The sequence below is a fragment of the Gopherus flavomarginatus genome, chromosome 20, assembly GCF_025201925.1.
Source record: "Gopherus flavomarginatus isolate rGopFla2 chromosome 20, rGopFla2.mat.asm, whole genome shotgun sequence".
Lineage (NCBI taxonomy): Eukaryota > Metazoa > Chordata > Testudines > Testudinidae > Gopherus > Gopherus flavomarginatus.
In genome coordinates, this window is record NC_066636.1 from 14,828,580 (window position 1) to 14,843,650 (window position 15,071).

General features: G+C 55.8%; 1 protein-coding gene across 3 annotated transcripts in view; it reads left to right on the forward strand.

Annotated features, from left to right (window-relative positions):
* Positions 1-15,071, forward strand: part of IGSF9 (immunoglobulin superfamily member 9) — a 54,738-nt gene that overhangs the window by 15,751 nt on the left and 23,916 nt on the right. For all 3 annotated transcript variants that reach the window (XM_050929786.1, XM_050929789.1, XM_050929787.1), the window contains exons 4-10: positions 1,643-1,795; positions 6,690-6,841; positions 7,950-8,067; positions 8,544-8,685; positions 11,137-11,282; positions 11,831-11,973; positions 12,066-12,206. In XM_050929786.1, coding sequence (XP_050785743.1) covers positions 1,643-1,795; positions 6,690-6,841; positions 7,950-8,067; positions 8,544-8,685; positions 11,137-11,282; positions 11,831-11,973; positions 12,066-12,206 — 995 coding nt within the window. The remainder of the gene's footprint in view (positions 1-1,642; positions 1,796-6,689; positions 6,842-7,949; positions 8,068-8,543; positions 8,686-11,136; positions 11,283-11,830; positions 11,974-12,065; positions 12,207-15,071) is intronic.

The window sequence follows — 15,071 nt, forward strand, 5'->3', positions numbered from 1 at the left end:
ACTGGGCCACCAGTTGGGCGCCCTGCAGCCCTAGACAGTTGGACTGGGGGCAGCCCTTGCACCTGGCTTGTTGGCTCCTGCCAAAGCCGTCCCCGCCCAGTCCCGTCCCAGCCTAGGGTGTATATTCGGGGGCAGGGAGGTGGGGACGCAATGCTCGAGGCCTGCAGGGGTGGGAATTGCTGGGGGAAGCAGAAGTTGTAGTGGAGGAGGGGAGGTTCAGACTCACAGGGGTTCAGTGAGGGCTCCAGGGATATGGAGGGAGGGGCAGGGGAGAGTGGATTGACCAGAGCTGAGGCAGGTCGAGGAGCAAGGGCTTCCTGGCGATGCTGGGGGCGGGAGGGGGCTGCAGGCCAGAGGTGAAAGTAAGCCCGTACGGTCCGGTCTGGTGTACCAGCAAGAGCCAGTACGCCATGCCAGACTGGACCAGCTTCCACTGTGGTGATTTAAAGGTCCCAGGGCTCCAGCCGCTTCAGGGAGCCCTGTGCCCTTTAAAGTGCCACCAGAGCTCCGGCAGCCGGGCTCGGGTGGGATTTAAACGGCTCGGTGCTCCTGCCGCTGCAGGGAGCCCTGGGCCCTTTAAATCCCCGCCAGAGCTCCGGCAGCTGGGCCCCCGCGGTGATTTAAAGGGCCTCGAGCTCCGTGGCAGCTGGAGCCCCGGGACCTTTAATTCTCCCCTGAGCTCCGGGGCTCCCAGCCGCCTCTGCAGCTGGGAGTTTCGGGGTGATTTAAAGGCCAGGCCAGATCCTTTAAATCTTGAAAAGCCCCGCCTCTTCTGGTTGAGGCCACACCCCTGCTCAGGGCTCTGGGGTACTGGTAAGTCCTTTAAGTTACTTTCACCCCTGCCTCAGGCTCACAGGGAGGTGGGTTAGCAAGGACTCCGAGGGGGAGGGGCAGGCCAAGGATGGGAGGCAGGTTTTGGATGGCACTGGTGGTTAGTGGGGGAAGGGCTGGAGGGGGCTCCCTGAGGAGGCAGCAGCTGCTGGGGAGGGGGCACTCAGCATACTGCAATCTGCAGGACTTGTGGCTGGGGGCTCCCATGCCATAGCTGGTCGAGAGGCTGGTACTAGGGGCGGGGGTACACCCAGGTGGGGATTATGAAGCCCCTCATTAGAGCCTCTACCCCAAGCCACCTTTCTGCATCTCCCCTCCCCCACTACGTTGCCCCTCCTGTCCCACTGGGCCGGCGGCGATGCGTCTAATGCTGGGTCTGTGTATCTGCCCTCCGACCCGGTCCCCAGCCAGGCATTTGTGTGCCTGGCAGTTCCCAGCCCCCCCATCCCAGCCGGGAGCAGGAGCAGGGCTGGGAGGCAGGGAGTTGAGCTGTAGGGCCTCGGCCTGGACCAGGAGCCAGCTGACCCCTTTGGATGGGCTGAGGAAGAAGCTGGGGTGCTGTGCTGGGGGAGGCCAGGATGTGCTGAATGGGGATTGGATAGAGCTCACTGCTCTGGAGCCTAGGGGGCTGTGAGATACTGCACAGCAGGGGTTGGCGCAGGCTGGGCATGTGCCCTCCAGCAAATGGCTGACCCAGGCAACTGCCCTCAGGTGGGAGGTGTTCCCAGGCCAGGCAGCTTCCCCTGCTGATGCCTGGCACTGCCCCTAGGCAGCTCGGTGGCTGAGTGACAGGCTGGCTTTGTGTTGGCAGGTCGTGTGCGGATCCAGGAAGGCGCCTCACTGCGGATTGACCTCCTGCGCGCTGAGGACCAAGGCTGGTATGAGTGTCGCGTCCTCTTCCTAGATAGGCACAGCAATGACGACGAGTTCCAGAATGGCACCTGGACCCACCTCACTGTCAACTGTATGTGCCAGGCCAGGCATCGGTGTGCTCTGGTGGGGAGGCCGGGCAGTGCCACAGGGAGACAGGGAGAGATAGAGGCAGTGCCAGCCGTGACCAGCCTCCCCAATGCAAGGACACTTGGGATCTTGGTGCCAGCTGTGACCAGCTCTCCCCATGCAGGGACACACTGGGTCCCAGTGCCAGCCGTGACCAGCCCCCTGCCCCTCATGGGTCCTGGTGCCAGTGGAACCAAATCCCCCCCTTCCTGGGGCGTATTGAGTCCTGATGCCAGGCATGATCACCCCCTGTCCCTGTGCCAGGGCACTCTGGGTCCTAGTGCCAGTTGTGTCTAGCCCTTGCCTGTGTTGGGGATCTCTGGGTTCTGGTTCCAGGTATGACCAGTCCCTCCCCTGTGACAGGGCACTCTAGGTCCCCATGCCAGGCATGTCCAGCCTTCTTCCCTGCAGGGGTGCCCTGGGGCGTGACCAGCGCTCCCTCCCCATGCTGGGCACAAGATTTGCCTGGCACCAGCAGCTATTACAGCATTCTTAGGCACCGGCACTGACACTGGTCTCCCCAGCTCTGTGTGAAGGAGGCATTGCCTCCCCTATGTAGGGCCTAGGTTTCCTTGAGGCAGTGCTCTGGGTGCCTGCCTGCACCACGGCAGGGGGCAGTGCTGGGCAGGGCTTGCTGGGGCCATCGTGGCCCCATGCTGTGTCTCGGGCTGGGCCTGCTGGTGTTCCAGGGGGATTGTGGGTGTTGGATCCCAGTTCTTGTATTGGAATGGGGGGCTCCCAAACCCTGTGGCAGACTCAAAGCAGCTGTGACATGGTGTTCGATGCAGGTGGGACTGGACGGGCAGTATATAGTGAGGGCTGAGTGTGCTGGGACACTAGGGGTGCAGGCTCGTCTGCATTTGGACATGGGGCTGGGCTTTAGACTTGACACCTCTCCCCACTTTGGCTGGTTTGGCAGCAAGGCAGCAGTGGGGCTGGCATGGTTGGTGCCAACGTGTGTAGAGCTGCTGAGGAGCAGCAGGAGCTGGGCTGGGCTGGGCCATGGTAGGGAGTCCTGGCGCTGCCCAGGGCTCGCTGTCTGCGGGCCTTGGTCACCTTTCCCCCTTGCTGTAAATCTCTCTTACCAGCCTCATGTGACCTTCGCCCTGAAGCCTATGCTGGGAGGGCAGGGGAGGCACCAGGCTGCTTACAGAGCAGCAGAGCAGTGAGCTAGCCTCTGGCAGGGCAGGAAGGGCGCTCGCCTCTGCCCTTCCCTCCTTCAGCTCTTCCTTACCTCATTTATCCTGTCCCTTAGGGGCTTGCTCTGGATCTGATTCTCCTTCTCTGGCTACGCACTGTGCTCTGGGTCTGATCTCTGCTCCATGCCCCCCTCCCCCACCCCCAGCTGTACTCTGGGTCTGATTCTCCTCCCCAAGGTACACACCGCGTTATGGGTCTGATCTCCGCTTTGTGCTCCCCCGCTGCACTCTGGATCTGATCTCTGTTCCCCCTCCCCTCCCCAGCTGCACTCTGGGTCTGATTTTCCTCCCCCGGGTACACACTATGCTCTGGGTCTGATCTCTGCTCCTTGCTCTCCCCCTCCCCCCAACCCCAACCCCACACTCTGGGTTTGATTCTCCTCCTCAAGGTACACACTATGGTCTGGATCTGATCTCCATTCCCCACCCCCCCACTGCACTCTGGGTCTGATTCTCCTTCCCCGGGTGCACACTATGGTCTGGGTCTGATCTCCGCTCCCCGCCCACCTGCTGGGTCTGATTCTCCTCCCCTGGGTACACACTGTGTTATGGGTCTGATGTCTGCTCCCTGCCCCCCACCCCCACCCTGCTGCACTCTAGGTCTGATTCTCCTCCCCCGGGTACACACTACTCTCTCGGTCTGATCTCCGCTTCCCCCGGCTACATTTTGGGTCTGATTCCCCACCACCACCACCATTCCCCAGGTATGCCCTGGGCCCAGTTTCCCCCTCCTTCCTCCCAGTACACTATGGGTCAAATTCCTCCCCACACTGGGTGAGCCCAACACTCTGGGCCCAGTTTTCCCCCCACCCCTCCCCGGGGTACGCTTTGGGCCTGATCCCCTCCCCTGGATATGCCCTGGGCTCCTCATGTAGCCCTGAGCAGAATGAGCGCAGGGTCAGGGTAAACGCAGCCGAGCAGAGTAAGACCATCACATCCACACTGGCTCTGAGCACCTGGGCCCCATGGCTGGGTTGCAGGGTCCCATTCCAGTTCTGTGCAGCCCAAGGAACTCAGCATAAGTGGGTGGGGGAGCCACAGCGAGCCCCTAGCCCGGAGGGGATCATCCTTGCCTTGGCCTGAGGATGCTGTCCCTGGAGCAGATACAGCCGCTGCAGGGCCTCAGCCTCCACTTCCTCTTGCCCATACGCCTTCCTGGAGAAGCCTGTAAAGGGACCCAAACTGCCTGAGTAAACACTTGTAAAAGGCCCAACCTAACTATTAAACCTCCAAGGGGGTGGGCCCTGACCCTTGGACCCCAGGCAGCACACAATGAGCCTTTGTGCTGAGCCTCCTCTCTGTTTATAGCATCGGGGGGTGGGGACTGGGAGGCCTGGATCCCAGGGCAGGCCCCTCCCTGCTCTTGGCCTGCAGGAGCCACCCCAACCCTGTACTTCATGCCTTGTGGGCTCTCCTATCCCATGCATCTGGGGAGTCAGAGGCGGTACCCGAATGCCTCTTTTCCGGCTCAGCCCAGCAGCCCTGGCCTGGGGGCTGCAGGCACCTGCCATCAGTACAGGCCCAAGGGAGCAAGCCCTGCTCTCCATGGGGTGTTTGCACAGTCTGCCACCCCTCTCCTTTGCCACAGAAATCCAGCAGCTGCCCCAGGGGCCCAGCAATCTCGGACCCATCAGAGCTGTGTGCCTGGATGCAGGCTGGGCCTTGGGTGTAGTATGGACAGTGCCCTGGGCACTCTACACCTGAGTGCAATGGACACAGGCCCTGCCCCAAGGAGTTGGCCATCTCCCTGCAGACAAGCGCTGCCCCACGGCTGGTGCCACCCACAAAGGCTGTGCACCGCGTGTCAGTGTGCTGCACTTCCACGGGAGGAGTGTTCAACACCCACTGCGCACAGCAGGGGCAGGGCGTGTGTCCGCACCAGCTGCTCACTTTCCTGAGGGGCTGCTTGACCCCAGCTCCCCTTGCTAGGGGTGGGATGAGCGCAGTGTTCCTGGAATTCGGGATCCCAGAGACTTAGAGGCTGACTCATTCACTTCTTCGAGCTTGTGTGCACACATGCCCCTCCCCCCTCCTCCCCACACATCAGGGTCACTCAGGCTGCTAAAGGTTATAAGGGGCTGCTCCTCCTGTGGCCTTTGTTTGGGGATCCGGCCCTTCATTTCCTTTGCTTTTATTTAAAAAAATAATAGTTGTTAGGGGGCTTATTCCTTCACCCTCTCACTTCCCTGGTCGTTCTCGCATGAACAGAGCAACAATACCCGAAGTCGAAAGGCGCAAACAATTCAATGTTTATGGGGTGAACTTCCAGCCAGCATGATTCCAGTTTCCTTCCTTAGTGTCCCCCTTCCCAGCTCTGACACCACAGAGACCTTGCCTGTGTCCCTGTTCCTGTTCCCATCCCCTGTTCCCATTCCCCCTTTAGCAAAACGTGATCCCAATTCCCCCATCCCCAGTCCCTGTTCCTATTTCCCCCCCCGCACTTCCTGATTAACTTCAGACTATATAGCAAAACCTGAGTTTTGCTTAACTATTCCTTAACCAATCGTTTTACTGAAATTTAACTAACCAATCCTAACATATTGTAACATGGTTATTTAATCAATTATACCCCACCACCTTAATTGGTTTACACCCAACAAAATTAATTATACAGTAGACAGAAACAATTACAGAACCAGAGACCATGCAAATAAACATACAAAACTATACAGAAATGAGGATTTCACAACTACATCTATACAGACATAAGGGTTCTCCAGCTGTCTATTGATAAGTGAGTTCTTGCCAGACAGGATGCGATCAAACCAAGATTCCTTTTACATCTTCTAGGCTCTTCCCTTTCTCTGGAGGTGATAGGAATATCAGGACAGGATTGTATTCCTAACAGCCCAATAGCACCTTCTTTCAATGTGACCAGTTTAGAATATGAGGATGTGACCATACACTTGCCAGCTTATGGCTGCCTAACTACATCTTAGCTGAAGACCTTAGCCTGTCACAGTAAGAGAAGGCCATTACACAGACAGTGATTTTGATTCTTTCTTTTATACTTCTATAACTAGCTAAGTGATAAGAATACACCTACATTCTTAAAGTATAGGCCTTTGCAGACAGGCCTGAATATCTATATCCTAACAATATTTTAAAGCATCTGGGAACAAACAGTCTCATTCCGTGTTGCACAACGGACTGTTCACCCCGAAACAAATCTGTTGTCTTTTCCCATTCCCTGACGTTTCTCCCTGTTGACGGTTTCGGTTTGAGCTGAATCGAACTTTTTCCAGTTTATTTATTTTTTTCAGCAGTACCAGTGAAGCCCCCAGTCCGTCCTCGGCCCCGTTCTGCGCCTCACTTCCCCACACAACACTGCACTGAGGCTGGCAGGGTTACTGGGGGGAGGGAGAGGAAGGAATTTGCCACAGACAGAATCGGACTCCAGATCTCCTGCCCCCTGTCCATACACAGGGGCACCCCTTCCCTGAGCCAAGAACGGAACCCAGGAGTCCTGGCTCCTAGCCCTTGGCTCTGATCCTCAGATCACACTCCCTGCCCCGTGCTGCCAGCCCACCAGGACTAAGCAGAGTGAGTGCCTGAGGCTCTCTGCAGCAGAACCAGCTGGTGTGGCTGCGTGAGGGAGCCGAGCTTGCCCTGGGGCCAGCAGCTTGGTTCTGAAGCACTGTTTCTGTGTCCTCTCTGCAGCTGCCCCCACCTTCCTAGGGACCCCGCCAGCTCTTGTCGAGGTGCCAGAAAAAGAGCCCCTTAGTCTCACCTGCTCAGCCATCGGCAACCCCCAGCCAGTCATTGTCTGGAAGAGAAACGACCGGTCCATTGAGAGTGGAGACAAGGTGCAGGTAAGGGAGGGGCAGCTCCAGAGAGGGTGGAGGTCGGGGAGCTTTCCCAGGCTGTCTCCTGCATCTCCCCAAGTGCTGCTCACTTGGGGCTTCCTCCCCCAGCAAGCGCTAAGAGGGGGTTGGGGCTTATGCGGACAGAGGGGTGGCATTGTGTGGGGAGGAGAATCCCCCTATCACCACTGCAGAGTTCTCCCAGCCCACGGGGCTGAAGCTTTTGAGGGGGAGATAAGTTCACCAAGGGCCTGCTTTGTCACCCCTCTGGCATGGGCCCCTCTCTGCCTGCCCCGGATCTGCCCAGGTCAGCACAGAAACCAGGGTGGGGCCAGTCCCCACAGGCCACCTGCCCCAGGCACTTGCCACCATCCCCTCTCTCTGCAGCAGGGCAGAGCAGGGAGAGCCATTCTGCATGGCCAAGCCTCTCGTGCCTTGACACCACACTGACCCCTAGTGGCCACTCTGCAACAGGCAAGAAATTCCTTCACCTTCTGCCTCTCCGGGCTGGGGCTGGCAAAGGAGGGATGGCAGGACGCTTTTTTTAATCCCGCTCCTATCCTGCTCTCCAATACCTTTATCTTGCTCCCACCTGCAAAACCCTTAGATCCTGCAAATCTCTCAAGAGAGATGGATTCCCCTGTGCTACTAAAAAAAACCCCAGTGGTCAGTTAATATATGAGAGATCTAAACAGAATTCAGACATAATTTTACCACTAAAAGAATAAAATAAATCTTGCTTAAACCATGAAAAAAGCCTTTAACTCCTGCTATAATAAACGTCACATCTCTTTCTATCCCTTGCTTAAATTTAAGTATCAAAACCTTTATTAAAGAAAAAAGAAAAACTTGCCTTACACTGCTGAAGTTCTGTTTATGACACACTGATGAGAGAGTTTTTCCACAAATTCCCACACTCTGGTTTTTTGCCCACCCAGTCTTGCCTGCAATAAAGTTCATTTTACCTGCTCCTCCTATTATGGCAGTGGGTCCTGTGGGACCCATGGGATCCTAGTCCCATTGCAAAGCTCTAAGAGCCCTGGTCTGCTGCTAGGCTGGGGTTGCCTGAGGACATCCTTCCCTGCACTCCCACCTGTACTGCCTTGTGCCTTCATAGGTGAGCAATGGGACGCTGAGGATCACCAGCGTGGAGCGGACCAGTGCCGGCATCTACACGTGCCACGCCTCCAGTAAGGAGGGCTCTGTCATCCACACCACCCGGCTGCTCGTTCAAGGTAAGGCGGTGGGGGGGACTATATCCAAGGCTCCTGATTGATCAGGGGCAATCTCCATAGGCAGTGAGATCCTGTCATCTGGGCACGTCTTACATTCCACTGCAGAGACCAGCCTGTCAGAGCAGGAGCTGGGTACGTGTGCGTGTGTTTACACACCTGGACATGTGCACATGCAGTGAGATGTGGGAGTCTGCTCGCAGAACGTGGCTTCTCTCTGCACACACTTGACCCAAAGAAGGATCTTGCCAGGGTAGTCCTCCCCCTTGCCCCTTCCCCTCAGGCCCTGTTAGCCCCCCACACCCACCGCAGCCAGACCCTGCTCACTCCCCTCTCCGAGTCTCTGCAGAGAAATTGAAGCCTCTCTGGGAATCTGTTCCCCATGTCCTATTGGTCCAGTCAGTGCTTCCCTTCCCTGTCAGAACGAGCTGGTTCCCCCCTTCCTCCCAGAGCCTCACTCTGTGCCCTGTGTGTACCAGGGTCGCCGATCATCGTGGTGCCACCACAGAACATCACGGTCAACATCACCCAGGATGCCTTCCTGGCATGCCAAGCCGAGGCTTACCCTGGCAACCTCACCTACAGCTGGTTCCAGGGCAGCAGCAATGTCTATCACCTCAGGTACACAGCGCCGGGAGCCAAGGGAGTGGCACGGGGGCAGTGGGCAGGTGCCGGGTCTCTGAACTGCCAAGCCTAGAGGTGCCGAGGCTCTGAATTGCCTGGCACAAATTAAGCACTGCAGGCTGCAGAACCTCACCCACCTACTCCTGCAATAGGCCCATAACCTCTGGCTGAGTTACTGACGTCCTCAAATCATGGTTTAAAGGCTTCAAGTTACAAAGAATCCACCATTTATACTAGTTTAAACCTGCAAGGTATCCGTGTCCCACACTGCAGAGGAAGGTGAAAACCTCCCAGGGTTTCTGCTAATCTGATGGGGGGTGGGATTCCTCTCCAACCCCAGATATGGTGATTGGTTAGACCCTGAGCGTGTGGGCAAGACCCAGCAGCCAGACACCTGGGAAAGAATTCTCTGTAGTAACCTAGAGCCCTCCCCATCTACTACCTCATCTCTGGCTACTGGAGAGATCTGCTTCTAGCAGTTGCAGATCGGCTGCATGCCACTGTCTTCAGTCCCATCACACCATCCCCTCCAGAAACTTATTAAGCTCAGGCTTGATGCCAGGTAGGTTTTTTGTTCCCACTGCTCCCCTTGGGAGGCTGTTCCAGAACTTCACTCCTCTGATGTTTCGAAAGTTTTGTCTAATTTCAAGCCTAAACTTGATGGTGCCCCACACAAACATACACTGGCTCACTGCCACACACCTGTGCATTCACACACTGCCTCCACACACACATCCATTGGCTCACCGCCACACACCTGTGCACTCACACACTGCCCCCCCACATCCATTCACTCACCGCCACACGCCTGTGCCCTCACACACTGCCCCCCCCACATCCACTGGCTCACTGCCACACACCTGTGCCCTCACACACTGCCCCCCACACACATCCACTGGCTCACTGCCACACACCTTTGCACTCACACACTGCCCCCCCACGCCCATGCACTCACTGACCCACACCTGTGCACTCACACACTGCCTCCCCACACACATCCATTGGCTAACCACTACACACCTTTGCACTCACATACTGCCCCCCCATCCATTCACTCACCACCACACACCTGTGCACTCTCACACTGCCCCTCCACATAAACATCCATTGGCTCACCGCCACACACCTGTGCACTCACACACTGCCCTGCCTCCACATCCATTGCCTCACCGCCACACACCTGTGCACTCACACACTGCCCCCCCCACACACACATCCATGCACTCGCTGACCCACACCTGAACTCCCCTCAGATACGCACACTTGGGCACATGCACGCACTTACCATACACAGACACACATGCACTGATTCATAGAGAAGTGTGTACACCATGAGATATACACTTGTACACACACACACGTAGACATTGACACACAAACGCAACACAGAGGTGGAGGTACTGCTGCACGTGCACACACGGAATGTTGTGGAGACGCATGCATGCAAGCACACAGTGACACACTCAGATGCGCACACACACCTCAAGAGACGTGTGCACACAGATGTATAGTTGCTGACACACACAATGACATCGGCTACACACCCAGAGATGCAGGCTTGCACACAGTCTTACAGCAAGGGAGATGCTCAGACCCACAGCTAAGCACACAGATACATGCAAGAGGGTTACATGCACACAGATACCAGCCCACACATTGCTGTGTGACACAGGCAGTATGGTGCTGGCGCTGGTGACAGGAGCGGTGGCCCCAGCTGGGTCCCTGTGATGTGCCCATGCTGGTGGGAGTGTGGGGGCTCCCTGTTAGGCCTGGTGGTGCTGAAAAGGGGACTCGGATCCTCTAGTGGTGACGCATGGCCTGTGATGCTGGCAGCACATAGAGCCCAGGGCTGGAGTAGAGTAGGGGGAGGAGATCGAGGCAGGAACCCTCCTACAGCACCATCCAGCTCATACACACCTGGCCAACGGCTTGCATGGTGAGTGCTGAGGGGGTGATTTGATTAGCTGGTGGCGGGAGGGTGAAGTGGTGCTGCTAGGAGTGAGCGGGACAGTCAACAGCGATGAGAGTGTGGACAGGGCTTTGGTGATGGCAGCTGTAATGAAGCTATGGTGGTCATGGCAGAGCTGTGGGACTGTGGGGAGAGTGGCCGGGTCCCAGTGGCAGTGCCATGGCCTGGCTGGCCCCAGTGGCCATGGCTCAGCTGGGGGGGTTTGGCTGGATAGTGGTGTGGCTGTGGTGGCAGTAGCCGGGCCCCAGTGTCAGGGCTGTAGAGGCAATGACTGGGTGCTAGTGTCAGGACCGGGAGGGCAGCAGCTGGTCTTGGGGGTGCTGCTGAGCCATTGCGAGTGCTGGTTGTGATGTGTTGGGATCAAGTCGCTGTGGATGCTCCCTGAGCCCTGCAGTGGGGGCCGCCAGCAGTTTGGGTGCTGGCTCGTTGGGACAGCTCCTGCTGGGCTCCTGACTCTGCCCCCCCCCCCTTGCTTCCAGCCACCTGCAGTCTCGTGTTCGTGTCCTGGTGGACGGGAGCCTTTTGCTCCAGAAAACGACCCCAGACGACGCGGGCAAATACACCTGTGTTCCCAGCAATGGGCTGTGGAAACCACCCTCTGCCTCAGCTTTCATCACAGTGCTGTGTAAGGTCCCACTACCCCTGTCCTCCCAGTCCTATGTAAGGACCACACCTGCCCCACGCTGCCCTCTCTCTGAGACCCTGCCGTACCCAGACATCCTGGCTCCTGAGCTGAGCCCTGGTGGCCCCACTTGTTTGATGGGGGCAGGGAAACACTTTTGGCCTGTGACCTCCCCCTTTGTGGCCTGGAGCCTGGGAGAAAAGGGCCCATTTCCTGCTGTGGCCCTCAGCTAGCCTCCCCATCCGCCTGTCTTCCACCTGGCCCAGGTCTCTGAGCAGAGGAGCCCATGTGACCATGGCCCAGATGCACCCTGGGGAGCAGTGCTGAATTGCCAGGAGCTGGGCTTCCTCTGTGGACAGATCCAGGGTGTCCCTACTTTCCAGGGGCTCTGCCATGGACAAGCCCATCACATAGAGAAGGCACAGCCTCTGGTGCTGCTCGTCCCAGCCCTGCAGGCTGGCAGCATTTTGTGCATATGGCTGCCACACCCCACTCCCCAGCCCCTTCGCTGCGGAGCTCACCCAGGCCTTGACTACTTTGGTGCCTTGCAGATCCAGCCCAGGTGACCACCATGCCACCAGAGACCCTCTTGCCCAAGGGGATGCAGGGCATGATCCAGTGCCCCACCAAGGCCAACCCACCTCTTCTCTCCATCAGCTGGACCAAGGACGGGCATCCCCTGAAGCTTGATAAGGTACCGACTATGCCAGGTCTCCCTGGAAACTCAGCCTCTGCCACACACCCGCTGTCAGGGGGCCGCATTCTGATCTGTCTCTCCCTCTGCAGTTCCCTGGCTGGTCCATGGCACCCGATGGCTCCATTGTCATCGCCACCGGGAACGACGACACCATGGGGCTTTACACCTGCACCCCCTACAACAGCTACGGCACGGCTGGTGCCTCAGCACCCACCCGTGTCTTGCTCAAGGTGAGGGGGGGCAGCCTGCCCGCCACACTGGCTGAGTAGGGGCATGGCTGGGGTGGGGGAGCCCTTCTCTGGTGCACTCACACAAACACACACCCGGATGTATTAATTTTGGTGTAACAAGTGGACCCAGAGAGTCAAGGTGTGAACATGGCCCTGTCATTGTACAGCACTAAACATTCAAACATGGTCGGGGCTTTTGAGTGCAGAGATCTCCACCTGCTTAGGTCCATGGCAAACTCCCAGGGATATTTTTAACCATGTATTACAGATACATAAAAAAAACAAAAAAGAGTTTCTTTAATATTTCACATTTCAAATTATTAAGACTTTCATTTTAATAGTAACTCTTGTACCCTTCCCATTTAGCTATAGAGAATTTTTACCTGGAAAAACATCCTTGTTTACAGTTTTTTAGATGGTATTAAAGATGGTGATAACTGTCCTTGGGGAAAGGAAAAGAAGTTAGTTGAGATGGCCTGGAGCTGTTGCTGCTGCTCTTAAAGTCCGATCCTTCTTCCTTTAAGGCAAAACAAGACAAGTGCACAAGACGGGAGAGAAAAGACCAGCAAAGATAGAAAATGCAGCTTCTGTCTATGGTGCTAACTCTTACTTGCAACCTCACTGCTGGAGAAATGCAGGCCTAGCCCATGGTCTGATCAGCTACTCCAAGCCCTGGCAAACTTGTACCAAGCCATTGCTTTCAGCTGCCTCTCTGGTCATGGGCTTACAGCAGTGTTGCAAAAAAAGCCATTGTCTTGATCGGCTGAACCAGACTCTTGTTAGAAGTTGAAAGAGAGAATGAGGGCTTATCTATATGAACACTTAGGTTTTCCAAGTCGTTGCCCCTATGGGTGCTCCATGTGAGGATACTTACCCATAAATTCTCAATCAGAGGTTTTTCTGCTAGTAGTGCCCGATGCACCCTCTTCCCCAAGAAAGGGACCCTAGAAGGCAGCAGATGTTTGACCCAATAGCCCTGGCCATGGGGTCTAGCACCTTTCCCTTATGCCCCTCCACAGTGGAAATCCTGGGCTCCTTTTGGGGACCAAGTCTACAGGGTACCTTTACGTGCAAGAGATCCTATCGGAGTCTCTTCAACCAACAACTGGGAGCCTCCTTACTTAAGAGGAGCCATCAATGCATTCAGAGTTGAGAATTGATGGGGAGGTGCCACCATCCTCTTTCTCCCCAGATAAGGCAACTGTGCCCCCACTGCCATCCAATGCAGATGACTTCAGGGCCTTTCCGAGCTTGATGAAACGCATAGCAGAGGCTTTGCAGAATCCCTTGGAGGAAATCCAGGAACAGCAGCACTCCCTGGTGGACATCACCCATGCCTCTACCCAGGCCAAGGTAGCCATACCTATTAATGAGATCCTCCTCTTGCCAGCCCACACAGCGTGGCAAACATTAGCCAGCATCCCATCCACCTGTAAGAGGGCCGATAAAACGTACCGTGTCCAGCCAAGGTCCCAGAGTACTTGTTTACTCATCCTATGCCCAACTCCCATGTCATCAATGCTGCCAACAAAAGGAGTAGGCAACATTATTTCAAGGCAACATCTAACAAGGAACTCAAGTGTCTGGACCTTCTAGGACACAGGAGCCACAGTTCTGAGGTGCTTGCTCCCAAGCCCTGATGGTGAATGTGACTTTACCAACTAGAGTAAATTTTCTCACTAAATTGAGTTTTTGCCTTAGGACAAGACAGAGCTGTTTCGCGCTTTTATTACAAAGGGCCAGACAATAGCCAAAGCCCTCCTGCAGCCTCCCTGGACATGGCGGATATGGCCTCTGTTTAATTGTGTGTCAGGCCTCCTGGCTACAATCTTCCAGCTTGCCCAGGGAAGTGCAGAATACTGTGAAGGATTTGCCTTTGAAGGACCTCAGCTCTTCAGTGGCACTACGGATGGTTCTCTTCGCTCATTCAAGGATTCCAGGGTGATGTTGCACACTCTTGGTATCTACACTCCAGCTACAAAGAGAAAATGCAGCAAGTCTCAAACAGCACAACACTGCCCCAGAGAACTGCTGAGATGCCTGGAAAGAGGTTTAGGCCATACAAGAAAGGCCCATCCTCCACTGTCATCTCCCAGGTGGCTGCCTCATCCAAACAACCATTTTGACACCTTGGTTGAGGCCCACAAACCCTCCCTATTGGATTTTCGGCAACATCACTCCATTCACCCATTCTTTGGAGACCGTCTTGCCCATGTCTTCCCTTCTGTCCAAAACCCTGGCTGGGATGATTTAGTTGGGATTGGTCCTATTTTGAGCAGGGGGTTGGACTAGATACCTCCTGAGGTCTTTTCCAACCCTGGTATTCTATGATTCTTGGGAGCGTATCACCTCAGACAAATGGGTACTGGCAATAATCTTGACTAGCTACTCCATCCAGGTCAGCTCTATTCCACCTCCCTGTTCGTATTCAGGGACCCCTCTCAGAAGGGGCTCCTTAAACCAGGAGGTAGAATCCCTCCTGCATCCAGGGGTGGTCAAATCCATTCCTCCAGACTTCATCAGTAAGGGTCTCTTCTCCTGGTACTTCCTGGTCCCAAAGGAAAAAGGAGGTTGGAGACCGAGTGCAGACCTTCCATCTCTGAACACTTTGATTCACATGCAGCACTTCCGGATGGCCACCCTAGTGGCCATCATTCTGTTGTTAGATCTTAGTCACCCTTGACTTCCAGGATGTCTATTTCCATGTAGCCATAAACCCAACACCATGTTGTTTCCTCACATTTGTAGTGGGCACTGACAATCACCAGTACTGTGCCATGCCTTCTGACCTTTCAGCTGCCCTGAGGGTCATTACGAAAGTCCCCTCCATTATCACAGGCCACCTTTGGCATCTGGGAACAGTAA